The 15,353-nt window shown below is 37.6% G+C and overlaps 1 protein-coding gene across 6 annotated transcripts in view; it reads left to right on the top strand.

The window, feature by feature from the left end:
* Positions 1 to 15,353, top strand: part of LOC121734370 (probable phospholipid-transporting ATPase IM) — a 96,598-nt gene that overhangs the window by 24,855 nt on the left and 56,390 nt on the right. For 3 of the 6 annotated variants that reach the window (XM_042124941.1, XM_042124943.1, XM_042124942.1), the window contains one exon: positions 1,033 to 1,293. In XM_042124941.1, the coding sequence (XP_041980875.1) occupies positions 1,260 to 1,293 (34 nt within the window). In that variant the 5' untranslated portion in view covers positions 1,033 to 1,259. Of the gene's footprint in view, positions 1 to 1,032; positions 1,294 to 6,453; positions 6,676 to 15,353 lie in introns of those variants that run through there. The other 3 variants (XM_042124937.1, XM_042124938.1, XM_042124940.1) reach the window with 1 other exon arrangement.

Genomic DNA, 15,353 nt, shown 5'->3' on the forward strand with positions numbered 1-15,353 from the left:
CAAAAATCGGTAAAACAAAGGTAAATATGTGGTGAATACGGTATAATAAGATTAGTGCCACATTTTTAAGTGCCTATATTATCAATAAAAGTTTAATATCGTAGAAATGAGCTGTTAAAATCACTTACTTGTGAAATGTAACCCCACATACCTTTTTGCACCGTGTTCGGTGTTTTACATAACATACACCCTTTCATAGTTTAACTATGAACTACCACCACTTATTTATATATTACTTAATCGCGTAAAACCTTTTAAAACACTTTAAAAACACGAAAACAATTCGAACGATTAAGCCATAGAGAATTAAAATACATACATGGTTACCAATGGTTACGTCAAATTAAGTTCTCTGTCCTAATAATGGGGGCGTTGATTCCGTTTCAAATGGCACAAAAAAAAAGTGGGTATCATAGATCCAGCGTACTTGTATAATGGAGATCAGTGGTATGCAATGAGTCTTTAGTTTACGTTACTAGTATTCTACGTCATAGATATGACTGGTTGTGCAATGCATGGGTAAACTTACTGATATTCATATGCATACATCGCGTCTGCATTAGCGTGTTCCCTTTCTCTTCGCCCAGAGTGTTCACTCTGTTGGCCAGAAAGAAAGGTTTCTGCTGAAATTAATTCTTACACAGTATAGAGTTATAGACTGTGGGCAGACATATTATTACTTATAGGTAGGTACTACTGCCACCTTTCTGAAAAGCTGTGTTCCATTCCAAGCATGCATTTAAAAAACCGATGTCTATAATAATTGGGTTATCATAGACAAAATATATTTCAGAAGACTCTACAGGTTCGCTTACAGTATTGGTTATAGAGTTGGTCCATCATGGCCCATGGGCCAATGTTGGGCTTAGGAGCCAGCATTAAATAGTTTCAAGTATCATCCTGCCTTTAGCATTTGAATATTTGAACAGCGGATTTCAAGATTCTATAAAGCAGAGATGTTGTCAGCAATTTAACTGATAATCTGATAATTTCTTACCGATTTACAATGCTAACGAATTTTTTTTGTTGCAGGAGGGTGAAGTGCCCCGCTGGCCCGCAGGATGCAGAGCGCACCGCGAGGCGCACCGCCCGTACCGATTCCGCCCCATCGCCTGCGACTCCGTAGAAGATCGATCCTAACTCTTAAGTGGCCTTAGATAAAGTGTTTTATACTCCTCTTTTACATCGACCTAATAGTTAAGTAAACAGTGTTAGTGTTAAGCGAGTGTGAGTGTGTGAGCGTCGATGGTGCGGCCGACATGGGAAAGTCCTCGGCGAGAACACATGGTCAAGGTGAGTGTTCACGTATTTAACTAACTGAGTGTACAATGTACATTGTACACCTGTCCTAAAGAAGGTCGCGGTTGGACTCGGCAAACACTGTTAGTCACCGCTGGCTCTTATATCTTATTCACTAATAATTGGGCGTTTATAAGGTGCCGTGGAGTCATTGCGACGTTTTGGCTTTATTACGTTAGCGTTGCTAATAAATTCAATACATATACTCTAGATCAGCGGTCGGCAACCTTTTGGCAGGCAAGGGTCACAAGGTGGTAAAACAAACTAAAGATGGGCCGCAGGCCTCATATACATACTCTAGAGTCTAGATGACGCCCGCAATTACGTTGCGCCAAAAGTCGTTTATCGCGCGGGAAGCGTACATTTTTCCGGGATAAAAGGTGTCCTATGTAATTTCCCGGGACTTAAAAGTATCTCCATACCAAATTTCAGAAAAATCGGTCCAGCGATTTGGGCGTGAAGAGGTAACAGACAGTTGCTGGTCCGGCAAGGCTTTAAATGAACGTGGGCGGGAGCGCTGCCGGTAAGAAGAACTGTCAAAATTGGCGTTTTTATATGATGACAGCGATAGTTCCTTTTTTCGCCACGTTCATTAAAAGCCTTGTCGAGCTCTATGGTTATGGTTACATATGGCTTCCATTTTCGACTTTAACCAAAGATTTGACATTTTGCGTTGTAGTTATAGTTAAAGTAAGTTGGTGTAACCCACCCTTAATACTTCAGAAATCGTGCATTATATTTCAGTGAAATCCTTGCCATCTACCTGTAACTAATTGTTATCTTATTCCTCGGAAACCATGCATTATAATTGAGTAGAATCCTTGCTATACCTGTAACTATTAATTGCTATCTTATCCGTCCACTCGACGATAGTATACATTGTTAATATGTACCCTTAACACGTTCTTGAAAACGTAGAATCACGTAGAATGTCCTCTATTCTCGTAATAAATCGATAAACAATCTATACCGTTTGATATTTTATGCGGATTGTTTGCTTATTGGTAATATTTGTATTTATATACGTTGCACTAAATTTCTTTGCTCCGAAGTTTGTTACGCGGTAACCTTTCATGTTGACACGGGTCAAGAACTGTCCTATGTCCTTTCCAGACATAAAGTATCTCCATAATCAATTTAATAAAGTTTAGATAGCAGACAGACTGATAAGCTTTCTCATAATAATATTATTGTGGGTTCAATACTATTGAATTTCTCGCAAAAATATACGCGGTAGGTTCAAGTAATGGCTAGTAAGAAGCGGTTAAAGTTAGTTGTGTAAACGAAAATAAAAGACTAGATCTCAGCTCTTGACTTAATGCCTGATTTCCATAAAGCCGATGTCGGTTACTCGACCTTATCTGGTTGTTTTTTTGCTCTTTACAAAAAGATACTTTTACATACTGTTCCAAGTTATTTTACCTCTGGCAGAACTTTTACGCTTCATATTTATGGATCATTTTCATAGAAACTGTCGAAGAAAAGAACGGACTACCATAGATTAATGTAAATTAAATTTTACACGAATAATTAGGTATAATGGATAGAGCACTAACTGCCGCACGCAATGTAATTAATTCAGACATAAGCCCCATACAATATCTGTCAAACTCTGCATGAAATTGAATGTTAATCGTAATTAAATCGTAAAAACATTACGGCGGTTAGCTGTTTATCTATTTATCAAGATTGCCACTAGAATGGTGCTTGAACAGCTGAATTTCAAATGGCCTGGGGTCTATGAAGTCGACATCGATGTGGTAGCTCCGCCAAAAGTTCGACCGACATTTTAACCCAATAGCCAGTGACAGCTAGACTTATGTCAGAGGAGACAGAATTATAGAGTATGCCGACTTAGAACTGATGTTGAAATTTTTAAACTTGACGTATTATGACGAAAATCGTCGCTAGGGTTGTTAAATTGTTACCTACGAATACAGATGGGTAATGGAAAAATTTCCGAAAGAAAAGAAAAGAAAAAAGAAAAATTTCCAATATATTTTTCCAATTTTTCAAATATTTTTCCAAATTGAAATGTCAACCAAGCTTACGTATCCAACAATTCCGTACCCAAAGGGTAAGAACGGGACCCTATTACTGAGACTTCGATGTCTGTCCGTCTGTCTCCAGGCTGTAACTCAAGAACGGTAATAGCTAAAGAGTTGAATTTTTTACAGATCATGTATTTCTATTGCCGCTATAACAACACATACTAAAAACAAAATAAATTAAATATTTAAGGAGGGCTCCCATACAACAAACGTGGTTTTTCAAACATTTTTTGCTCGGTATCAATGATGACAGCAGGTAGGCACTTGAAATGTGCACAAAATACTCAGCTGTATTTATACTTTAATAATTAATAATAAAATAAATAATTAAGAGGGGCTCCCATACAAAAAACACAATTTTTTACTATTTGTGCTTTATAATGGTACGGAACCCTTCGTACGCGAGTCCAACTCGCACTTGGCCGATTATTACTATTTACTATTTCATTTAAAGTAATAATTTCAATGAATATTTTTTTATTATTCTGCGAACTGCGAAACCAATGCGAAACAGGAATGGAGCGAGACGCAATATAACGCATTGTCGTGTGGCGGATGAGACAGTTTTGTTCGCCGATATTTCGCAGTTCGCAGCGACGGTGGACTAGAGGCGTTATAATATTATGATGAAAGTCTGACTGTCGCTCGCTCTTGGGTTATTGGGGGTTTTTAGTGGATGAACACTGCGGCTCCCGTCATCGCTGGGTATGCAAACATAATAATATTTCCCGTTGTGAGGGGGTGTAGAGTTTGAAGCTCGACATAAGAACTTAATTCTCGTAAATTTTTGATAGCGCGACTCAAGTCTTGTCTTCTTGTTTTAAAATATTTTTGGTGGGACCAGGGACACATTGTCTATACCAACCAGTGTATTCCAGAATTTGATCCATAATATGCGAGTTATACGTATTACGTATGTACTATGTCGCATGTAACTCGATACACGAAAGATTAAGTTTCTCATTTCCTAATTCCTTATTTCTGAGCAAACGTCCAGACACTTCAATTGCCTACTTAAGCAGTTTTTCTTTTAGAGCGACCACTTATTTGAGTATTTTCATCCTACGAAAATGTACTGGTACAAGCTGGCTTCTTACGCTTGTGATTTATAATGCGTCCGCGCGATCGATTAGTGCATTACAAGGTGTAACTTGCAAGCTTTTAGTCTATAGAAAATCCGGGAAAAAACGTTCTGTTTGAAGTTTGAAATGCATTAAGTTGTTGGTCTTAAAATATGCTTTTCTACATTTACTCAGGCTAACAGTTTAAAGAGCGAACAAGCTTTCTCTATTCTAAAGTAATATTATGTTTGGTCACTGGTTTAAAATTCTTATGTTTTTGCATCATTTTTTCCCAATTTAGTTTTTTTTTTCTCGAGAAACAAGCACAACTAAAAACTTTAATTGGTAATTATTATTACGAACAAAGAATATCATTGTATGAGATACATGTAATAAGTATATTTAGGAGTTATTCGTACACAGTGCACATTCATTGGTATTTAACTCATCTCCATAAAAATCTTGTTCAGTATAAACTGCAAAGTCAATGAAAACAATGTCTTGGATATAATGTCTTCTTTTTCGATATAAAGTACGAACTTAGTAATTACGAATGTAACTTACAATTAACACCATGACAAATTAAAATTTCTAGAAACGGTTAAAAGAAATATGAACACGAAATAAACTATTGTCCTACAATCGCCCAAGGACTGAAAGTTCTAATGACACCTTAAAATTGCTTAAGCCGAACATAATAATTGGTAGTAATGTATTATGTATGTCATTAATATGACAAGTGTTTCAAACTTTCATTTCTCACGCTTGGCAGGTGCGTGTAATTTCAATTTTCATACTGATGTAGTTACACGGGTAAACAATATTAAAAACGTCCATAATCTATACTAATCTATACTTAATATTATAATTCTGCAGAGTTTGTTTGTTTGTTTGTTTGAACGCGCTAATCTCAGGAACTACTGGTCCGATTTGAAAAATTCTTTCACTGCTGGATAGCCCATTGATTGAGGAAGGCTATAGGCTACATTTTATCACGCTAAGACTAATAGGAGCGAAGAAATAGAGGAAAATGTGGAAAAACGGGGGAAATTGTATGAAAGGGCTTATTTAAACGCACTAATCTCAGGAAGTACTGGTCCGATTTGAAAAATTCTTTCAGTGTTAGATAGCCCATTGATTGAGGAAGGCTATAGGCTATATTTTATTACGCTGAGACTAATAATAGCGAATAAATAGAGGAAAATGTGGAAAAAACGGGGGAAATTATATGAAAGGGCTTATTTGAACGCGCTAATCTCAGGAACTACTGGTCCGATTTGAAAAATTCTTTCAGTTTTAGATAGCCCATTTATCGAGGAAGGCTATAGGACTTTATCACGCTAAGACTAATAGGAGCAAAGAAATAGAGAAAAATGTGGAAAAAACGTAGGAAAATTATTTGAAATTGCTTATTTTAAGAACTATTGGAGCAATTTTTATGTTATTTGGCAAACATGAAGAATAGACTACGTGAAGGAACAAAGGCTATTTTTTGCGGAAGAATGTACGGTTGCGTGAAATTCCTAAATTAGCAAAGCCGCGCGGAACATCTGTATATAACAAAATCGTAGGAAAATAAATTCTGTACATTGACTATTTTTGTACAATAAATAATACTTGGGATGTAATCTACTATGCTAACGCGGACGAAGTCGCGGGCAACAGCTAGTTATTACTAATGTCCATTCCGAATATGCTGTTACAATGTTTGACACCTTTCCTTATTTTACTACGTAGACTTGCATTGCAGATTACGTTGATGTTATGTGGGTGAAGCTGATTTTCATTTAGCACAGACTACGTGACAACAATAATGTTCAAGTCTCGCAAAATTGTTGCAAGAGTTTTTTTATACTACAAACGTTACCTGACATAATATTTTAGTCTCGCAAAATTGCTGAGTTTTTTTTATTAAAACGTACGAAACGTAGACTCGAGTACAAAAGGAAGCTATTTTCACAACGCTAACACTGAACCCGGCGAGTGGCAACACCGCGTGCGCGCGCCGGCGTGGGGGCGCCAGTGTGGTGAGTGTCGGCGGTGTGTGTGCACGGAGCATGGCGCGGTAGCGCGGATGTGCGCGCGCTCGGAGGCGGTGGAGCTGGAGGTGCTCGGCGAGGGCGAGGGCGCGCCCCGCCCGCCCCGCGCGCCCCGCCCGCTGCGCCTCTCCCTGCTCGAGCTGCTCGGCAAGCTGGTGCGCCGCGACCAGCCGCCGCCGAGGCGCACCCGACACAACCACCGGTTCCGGACCTTCGTCGCCTGCGGTCCGTATGTTTACTTCCCTATTGCTGGTACAGGCGAGATGTCCAGTGATTGCACAACGGGCAAGGTCGTGACGCGCCCCCGCACGGTCAACGGCCGGGGCGGCGGCGCCGTAGCGCTCCGTGTGACCCGCGTGCTCATTCTATTGATTATCTGTCAATATTTTTCTTCTCTTTATTCGTATTCTTTATGCCGTACGCGGTACTCCCTGCCCGGCTCAACAGGTACCTAATTGTCATTGTTGTGGTGGCTATTGTGACTATCAATTATGTAACCGCCGCCCACCAGGTTGTAATCAATGAGGCGATTATGAGCACGGTGCATGTAACGTTTGGTTTGTTTTGTAACTCGATGAATTGAGTAATGAGTACATAATTCCAAATTATACGGTTGAGTCATAATAATAGGTCGTTGTAGAGGCTACTGGATATAATAAGCTTAGAATCAGTACCCCGGTTCTGGTATTCTATAATCCAACATTAATACAGCTTCGATCCAGTTAGGATCCCATCAAACAACACAATAGTTTTTGGAATAGAGAACGAATACCTTTTTAGGCTACGAATAATAAAAACTAAGGAATCGTAACTCCCATACTATTACCGTTTTAAATTTGGTTCCTTTTGATCTGTCATGTAACGTCAGCCTAGTACCGCTCCTAAATATTGCAAAATTACACTTTTTTGACAAGTATTGTGGAGCATGTTTTTTGACGGAGTTACTTTTCCTTAGTTTTTATTATTCGTAGTTTTTAGGTATAACGTCGAAGACTGATTTTAAGAGTTTTGAGCAAATTGTAGAATTCAGAACGATCTTCGATGTTGTTGGTTTGAAATTTTATTAGAACACCGCTTTGTAGGCCACGAACTGTACGGTTTTGTAAGATTATTCAACAGAATCGACTTGCGGATCCAGGACATTTCACAAAAAATGTTCTGTTAGGAATAATTTTATTAAATATTGTCTTTCTTAATTGCATTAAAGTAACGACTCTACAAAGTGTAATGTCATTACTAAGAAATACTTACAGGAGATTAATTTTAAGTCGAACAGTATGCTGCATGATGCATTATAATTTGAGCCTTGACTCTTGCATCTTCTGGCTTAAGACTTTGTAGCATTTTCATAATTGTATACTAATCGCGGTTTTCATTGAAACTAGTTTTTTTGTTTCCCATCAGTTTCGTGAGTTCTCACGGTACAATTTACATAACTACTTTGTTATCACGTCATGAAATGGCCTTTCCCATTGTATATCTTCAAGTCATAAAGAGATATTAAGAAATATTTGCTTAGACTGATTATCCGTTTTCTTTCACATTTTTTTATCATGCTAGATGACCCGGTGGAATTCGTATCACTTCCTTCATGATAAAAACCTCCCCTGGACTTTACGAATATTTCAAGACCAAAGCCAAATCGGTTTGGAAATTCTGGAGTTTTAGCGAGACTAACAAAATTGAAAGTTCATTTTTAGGGTTCCGTAGCCAAATGGCAAAAAACGGAACCCTTATAGATTCGTCATGTCTGTCTGTCTGTCCGTCTGTCTGTCCGTCCGTATGTCACAGCCACTTTTCTCCGAAACTATAAGAGCTATACTATTGAAACTTGGTAAGTAGATGTAGTCTGTGAACCGCATTAAGATTTTGATACAAAAATGGAAACATTATTAAAAATTTTAGGGGTCCCCATAGGCACGACGGAAACAAAAAAAAAACATCTAGCCTGTGCGTGTGGGGTATCTATGGATAGGTTTTCAAAAATCATATTGACGTTTCTAATATTATTTTTGTCTAACCTGAATAGTTTGCGGGAGAGACTCTTCCAAAGTGGTAATATGTGTGTGTCCCCCTCTATCTTCTAAAGTATGATAATTCTAAAAAAAATATATAATGTAAGTTACTGTAAAAACTACCAACGAACATTGGTTTGAACGAGTTCTAGCAAGTAGTTTTTTTATAAGTCATAAATGGTGAACCTTAATTCATGAAGCCCTAAGCGGCCGCATCCGGCCGCGATAACAATAGATAAGCTATTGTGTCTCGTTATTCCACGATCGATGGGTTTAACTTTCATTAAATCAACTGAAAGATAAAAATAAATCAAAAACCTTTTAATATCATAGAAATAAACCTTATTGCTGCTGCGGAACCCTTCATGGGCGAGTCCGACTCGCACTTGGCCGGTTTTATTTATACAGATAATGCATACAGTAATAAGTATTAAGTATCCTTGAGGAGTATTCGTCATGTTCATTTTATAACCGTTGCTGCTGTACAAAGTGGACTTTTTAAATTCCAAACTCAAGTGCCACACTTGTTAGTTAAAAGCATAACTGTTAGGAATAAAGAAGCGCAACATGCATCTTAACTAATACAACAAAATAAAAATTTCGAAAATCGGTTCACAAACGGCGGAGTAATCGTTGAACATACAAAAAAAAAAAAATCTCCACAGCCGAACATATAACCTCCTCCTTTTTGGAAGTCGGTTAAAAATATGAGAATAATATTATAAAGTTTCAGAACATACTCTAAAAATAGCCACTAAGCAGCACTAGGCCAAATAATGTACGTCTCTATTATTTGTCATCAACATTTTTGGTACAATACAATATTTAGTATGTTTTCGGCCTAAAGCATCTTGAATAAGCTTCCAAAGAAATAGTTTTGATGCTCGTTCGTTCACTCTTGCACTCTTTTAAGTCATACATTTTTTAGACACGACTCATAAATTGAAAGTAAAATCTTAGTTTCACTATAAAAAAAATCTACAAAATCATTTCCCAAACATGGCCAGGCACAATAATTACTCTATGTTACATTAAATTATCGATTAAGTAGATCTGCAGGGTGTAATATTGTAAACTAGATGACGCCCGCAGCTCCGTTGCGTCAAAACTCGTTTATCGCGCGGGAACGAACATTTTCCGGGATAAGGAGTATCCTATGTCCTTTCTCGGGACTCAAAGTATCTCCATGCCAAATTTCAGCAAAATCGGTATAGTGGTTTGAGTGTGAAGAGGTAACAGACAGACAGACACACTTTCGCATTTATAATATTAGTATGGATGGATATGGATGGGCTGCAAGAACATAGATTCTCTAACAGCACGTGTGACATAACACTATTAAAAAGCCTTTAGAGGCCTTGCAACTTTGTCTTCCGTAAAAAGATGAAGTTGAAGCGGCACTTTTAATGCCCGTTTTTTTTAGTTTTTTGACTGAAGTTGTATAGACTATATTATACTAGCTTTGATAGACAAACGTCGAAACAATAACCAATCAACAACACTGTTAAATACATAAACTCCTGTCAAAAATCCCTAGAATTTTTGCACATTAACTGACAGAATCATGATCTCATCGGATTTCAGGAATTGCATTTTTTTTAATTATCCAACATTTTTATATACAAAGCCGACGATTACTAACTATTATCAAAGTAGTTTAACTGTTTGTCACTGACAAACACATACAGACTGTATACACTTTTGTTAAGTATTATTTGTAGGGGGCTAAAATGTTTAATATTATAGGTACTTGTACTATTATCTATTCTGTGTTATAGGTGACTATAATGATACCGATTTTAATGGCACGTTTTCACTGCGCAATGAGGATACGGCTACATTGATTTGTTATTTCATTGAGTTTAAATTTTTGATCTATCAAAATAAATTGCAAGGAAATTTACGTCTGAGGAGTTGAAATAAGTATGATTTGTTTACTAATTGAAGTATGATTTGGCGTCGCGATGCTATATTTAGCGGCCAGTTGACGATTGTTACGGCTCGTTACTCCGAATTATTGATTTACACTGCACCCGATTCTATTATTATTATTCTATGCAGCGTCAATGCAGCTTCGTTCCTTGTTTGATGCCATTCTGTTTTCAACAAACTACAGAGTGGTATTCTAAAAGTGTCAAATCAACGCATTCTAATTAGACAAAAATCAGTAGTTTGACGTTTGTTTTTCTCAAATATATTATATACTTAAGGGCCAGTATTCACTTTAATTAGTGCGAGTGAAGGTGATTAGTGATTAGGAGAAAATAAGGACTTGCGTTAATCAGTCGCTGTCCACACTTATTTTCTCCTGATTACTAATCACCTGCACTTATCAGTTATCACCAATCAAAATGAATACAGGCCATATTGCACAATCTTTAAATAAGAATCTTGTTCACTTGAATGACATCCTTGGAGCCTGGAGACGAGTGCGAACATTCCAAGGCGGTCGGCATTGGTTCCAAAAGACACCGCGTGCCGAAATATTGCTGTCGGCTTGTATGAGAATATCTACTTACTTTGGTGTTTGATAGAAATGACCCTGTACTCTGTAGCAAGAAAGCGGTATTAATGTTGCTTTAAAGTAGTCAAATCGGGGTACTGGTTGATGATTGAAGGCGATTAGGTCTGACTCATTTACATCACCTACTTCCCAGTCCCAATGAATCATGTTTTTTGGTAATAAAATATTTAGGGAAGCAATTTTTTGTCGATTCAACTTTCCGGGGTCAAAGTATTGTAATTTACGTTATATCCTCCCAAGTTGAAGAGTTCAAGAACCTCGACTATTTGGCATAAGATCGGCGCATGGAAGCTATTCGCAAATAAGAAAAGTTTAGTTCTGGATTAATTCATTCTTCGTTATGACTTCGTCGTAAAACTGAGTATGGGTAGAACATTAAGCATAGAAAGATATTACAAGATTTCTTGAAAGATTCAAGATCTTAGAAGGTATATTACAAGATTTCTGTGCCTTATTAAAAATTATTTTCGTTTTCTATTGGATTTTCCGCTGTTTCTTGACGAGTATTTTTAAAATGTTTGAATTAGCTAATTTTTCTTATTGACTATTCTATATGTACGAAGGTTAAGCAAACAATCCAAAGGAAGCTCGGAGGAGAGGGCGGATGTCTCTAACAGTGTACGGATATTGTGCGCTAATGCGTCAGATGGAGCCGCTAAGTAAATAAAGTCGTCTGAACGGCGTGAAACAAAATGGACGCTATTAAGTTTTATTCCACGATTTTGTTTTGAGCTACGTTTCGCTTTGTGTGGTGGTAGAAGCTGATGTGATAAATAGACTGGAGTCTGGAAGGTCCTTTCTTCACGTAGTTCCATTGATTAACCAGAATTGATTGGATAACCATGTCTACAATTAGTATATTTACAATTAAAGTCGATATTAGGGGCAATTAAAAATGAATATGTTCCTCTACAGTCTACTCGTCTTTGGTGTCCGCCTGAATTTGTTCATCATTGACCGAAGTGACCTTGTAAGGTCTTTGAATAGTAAGGACTTGTCAAAAAGTTTCTGGCTGTTACTTCTACATAATTATAATAAACTAGATGACGCCCGCAACTCCGTTGCGCCAAAGCTCGTTTATCGCGCGGGAACCGTACATTTTTCCCGGTATCAAAAGTATCCTATGTCCTTTCCCGGGACTCAAAGTATCTCCATGCCAAATTTCAGCAAAATCGGTTCAGCAGTTTGAGCGTGATGAGGTAATAGACAGACAGACAGACGGACAGACAGACAGACAGACACACTTTCGCATTTATAATATTAGTATGGAAGTATGGATTCAATGTTTTAATCTTAAGAGGATACACCAGGGGCTAGAGAAATGAAAAAAAAGCACGTGTAATATCTATAGCTGTCTCCCTTACCTCAAGCCTATACCGCAGAACGCGATAGAGACAACTGCAGAAAATCCAGAAAATCAACGATTCGTTGTCCCCTGATTCCTTCTCCAAAACTTAACCGATTTAAGTACTTTTTTCATTAAAGATTAAAAAAAGGCTTGAGCTGTGTTCCTATGTTTTGCTTTTTTTTGTATAATCTAGCCAAATCTGTTTTCTGGACGTTTGAACACAGCGGAAAATCTGGCCATTTTTTTGGGTTTTTGAACGTTCATATCTTATTTAATAATTAAATTATGAAAAAAAAAAAAACATAGGGACATCGTATTAGTGGTCGTAGATATTGAGGAAAAAAATTATAACTCTACTAGCATTATCCAGGGAGGAAACAGGGGACAACGTTTGTATGGAAAAAAGGGCGGTGTGGAATCCTCTTAAATGTGACTCTGGCCTGGTCTAGAGTTGGAGATCAATGTTTATTAGTTACATGAATCATATAATATAGTAATATACTATCGTCGGGTGCAAATACGTAATATTATCATTCCAAGAAATGTATTTTGTCTGGCGGTTATGGGCTGACCTCAATTCGACTGCTAAACGCGACGCGACGTGATGGCCGAATCTTTGAAATTTGGCTGTAATGTCCTTGTTCATGCTTATATCAACATATTTATTATGTATTAACTGTTTTAGTATTATTGAAAATTTGGGTATTGATGACCTCGTAGCTCTAAAAAACTCAGATAAAAATACTTATTAAAAAAGGTATTTTAATTGTAGTATTCAAGAAATCATTACAAAACTTTATTTATACATTTATATACAGTAATTTATTAAAAGTCCTAGGAAATGCATTAACCCTTGTACTACAAGCCCTACGGCGTAGGCGGCGTAGCTGTAGACCTCTACGGTCGTAGACATACTACAAAAACAAGGAATGTCACAATATTATGTCTAGTTAGTGCGACTACAAACAATTAAACTGACTCCTTACTAATCCACGTTGACAAAGCAACTAACATGGAAGTAAAACAAAGATGAAGTCACAAAAACAATAATTAATCTCCCTCTGTAGAACATCAACACATCATTGACATAATTAGAGCATTAGCGAAATTAAACATCGACCTTAACATACATGAATGAAAGGGCCCCCTACACGGTGGGGTAAAGGGGCTACGGCGATGGGGAATGGGGGTTAGAGGCGATGGGGGAAAGGGGCTTGGCGACGCGTCGCCCTAAAACCTTATTAGCCGTGAAGTGGAGATGTGATCGATCGGCGACACCGCGGCGCCCCCGCCACAGTCCTCGTTGTCGCTCAACAAATCCTATGGTGTAGATAAGTAGGTTATCTAGATTTGTTTGTTCTAAGCCTAGATTATGTCACGCACATAAATTTTATTATACTGTCTTAGAATAATAATGTCACTTAGTGCTGATTAAGTCGAACAAAAATTATACACCTTCATGATGGATTAGTATAAGTCTAACTACTACTACTTTACTTGTCCTAAGGGCCAGCTTATTTTCTCTTCCTTTTCTCCCTTTACTAGCTTATTCTTCGTTTATAAATAAGGCCAAACCCATAAGTAATAAATCCTTTGATGGATTAATAGTCTATTTTATGTTTCTAAACTCTAATATTTCAATGAAATAGCATTGAACTATAAAAAGGTCCACGATCCATCCATTAAGATAACGGGAATGGTCTGAAGGACAAAAAGCATAGAAATTTATAGGGATATAAAGATGGATGGTGCTTTCTTTGGATGTTTGCAGAGCTCTCGTTACTTAGACCGATATTGCTGCAAGGACGAACAAAAGATGTGCTATGTGTATGCTAAGTTTCGCTTTTGTTTCTTGGAATAACGGACTTTCTTCGTTCGCCTTTCCCTAAAAAGTTTCAACTTTAAACTATACTTTTGTATGTAACAAAATTTCTAATGTTTTTTTAAAGTGTGGTATGTAACACGTGTTTGAATAACTTAAATAACGCCATACTCTGGGATCGCGAATTTTAAGTAAAATAAACATCCAAGCAGATCAATGTAGGTACTCTATTTAGCGCCTGTAAGAGACAAGGTCACTGATGACGATTATACAGGGTGTAACAAAAATAAGTGATAATACTTTAGGGTGTGTACGTGTCCCTTATATAGAGTTCACTGTGAAAGTAGCAGCGCTAAACGACAAACGTTATTTAGGCAAGCGCCCGAGCGTTAAAAAAGTTTCTCTTTCAGCGCTGTTACTTTTACAGTGAACTCTATATGGGTCTATATATTATTATACTCTATAGTCTATACACACCCTAAATCATTATCACTTAGTTTTGTTACACCTGTATAATTATAATTCGGTATATACAATGTGTTTAGCTCCACAATATCTCCGTCGGCTCTTTAACCAACATCAGTTTTATGTTCGCAAGTCGCATCCAACCCGGCGGCCGGCGTTATCTGTTGGCACGGGCGCAACTCTTACATACCCAATACGAATACTACTCACTAACTAATCTCAGTAGCTCTTTGTACATCACTCCAATAGTTTTTAGCGTGAATTTATGATTATTTCTATCTGATTGTACGAGACGGACCGCTTTGTTCTTGAAGTGCGTGTGTGTATTTCACTGGCAAGTGGCAAATTTGGTTTTAGTGTTTTGTACCCAAAGGGTATTACTCACATTTCGCTATTTTGCTTTCTGCAAATCCGTCCGTCTGTCCGCCTGTCTCCGTCTGGTGACGGGTAGGATCTTAAGAAAATTTTTGGAAACCACGCAATGACGAATCCACCAGGCGCCTCGTGTAAGTCTATGTCCCTTATAGAAATTCGGAAAATCGGAAACCCGCATTCCATTTGTCTATGTGTATAACGGGTTATAATCGGTTTAACGAACGCAAATTAACCGATTATCCACGTGGTAGTTAATGTCATTAGCTGCTGTAGGTACCTACAGCGCGCGGTATCGCCGCGTCAGGTGTTTCTAAACCAGGTCGCCATTGTTTATCTTGTGTATTACAATTTCTC

Source organism: Aricia agestis, chromosome 15, assembly GCF_905147365.1.
Source record: "Aricia agestis chromosome 15, ilAriAges1.1, whole genome shotgun sequence".
NCBI classification, from domain to species: Eukaryota; Metazoa; Arthropoda; class Insecta; order Lepidoptera; family Lycaenidae; genus Aricia; species Aricia agestis.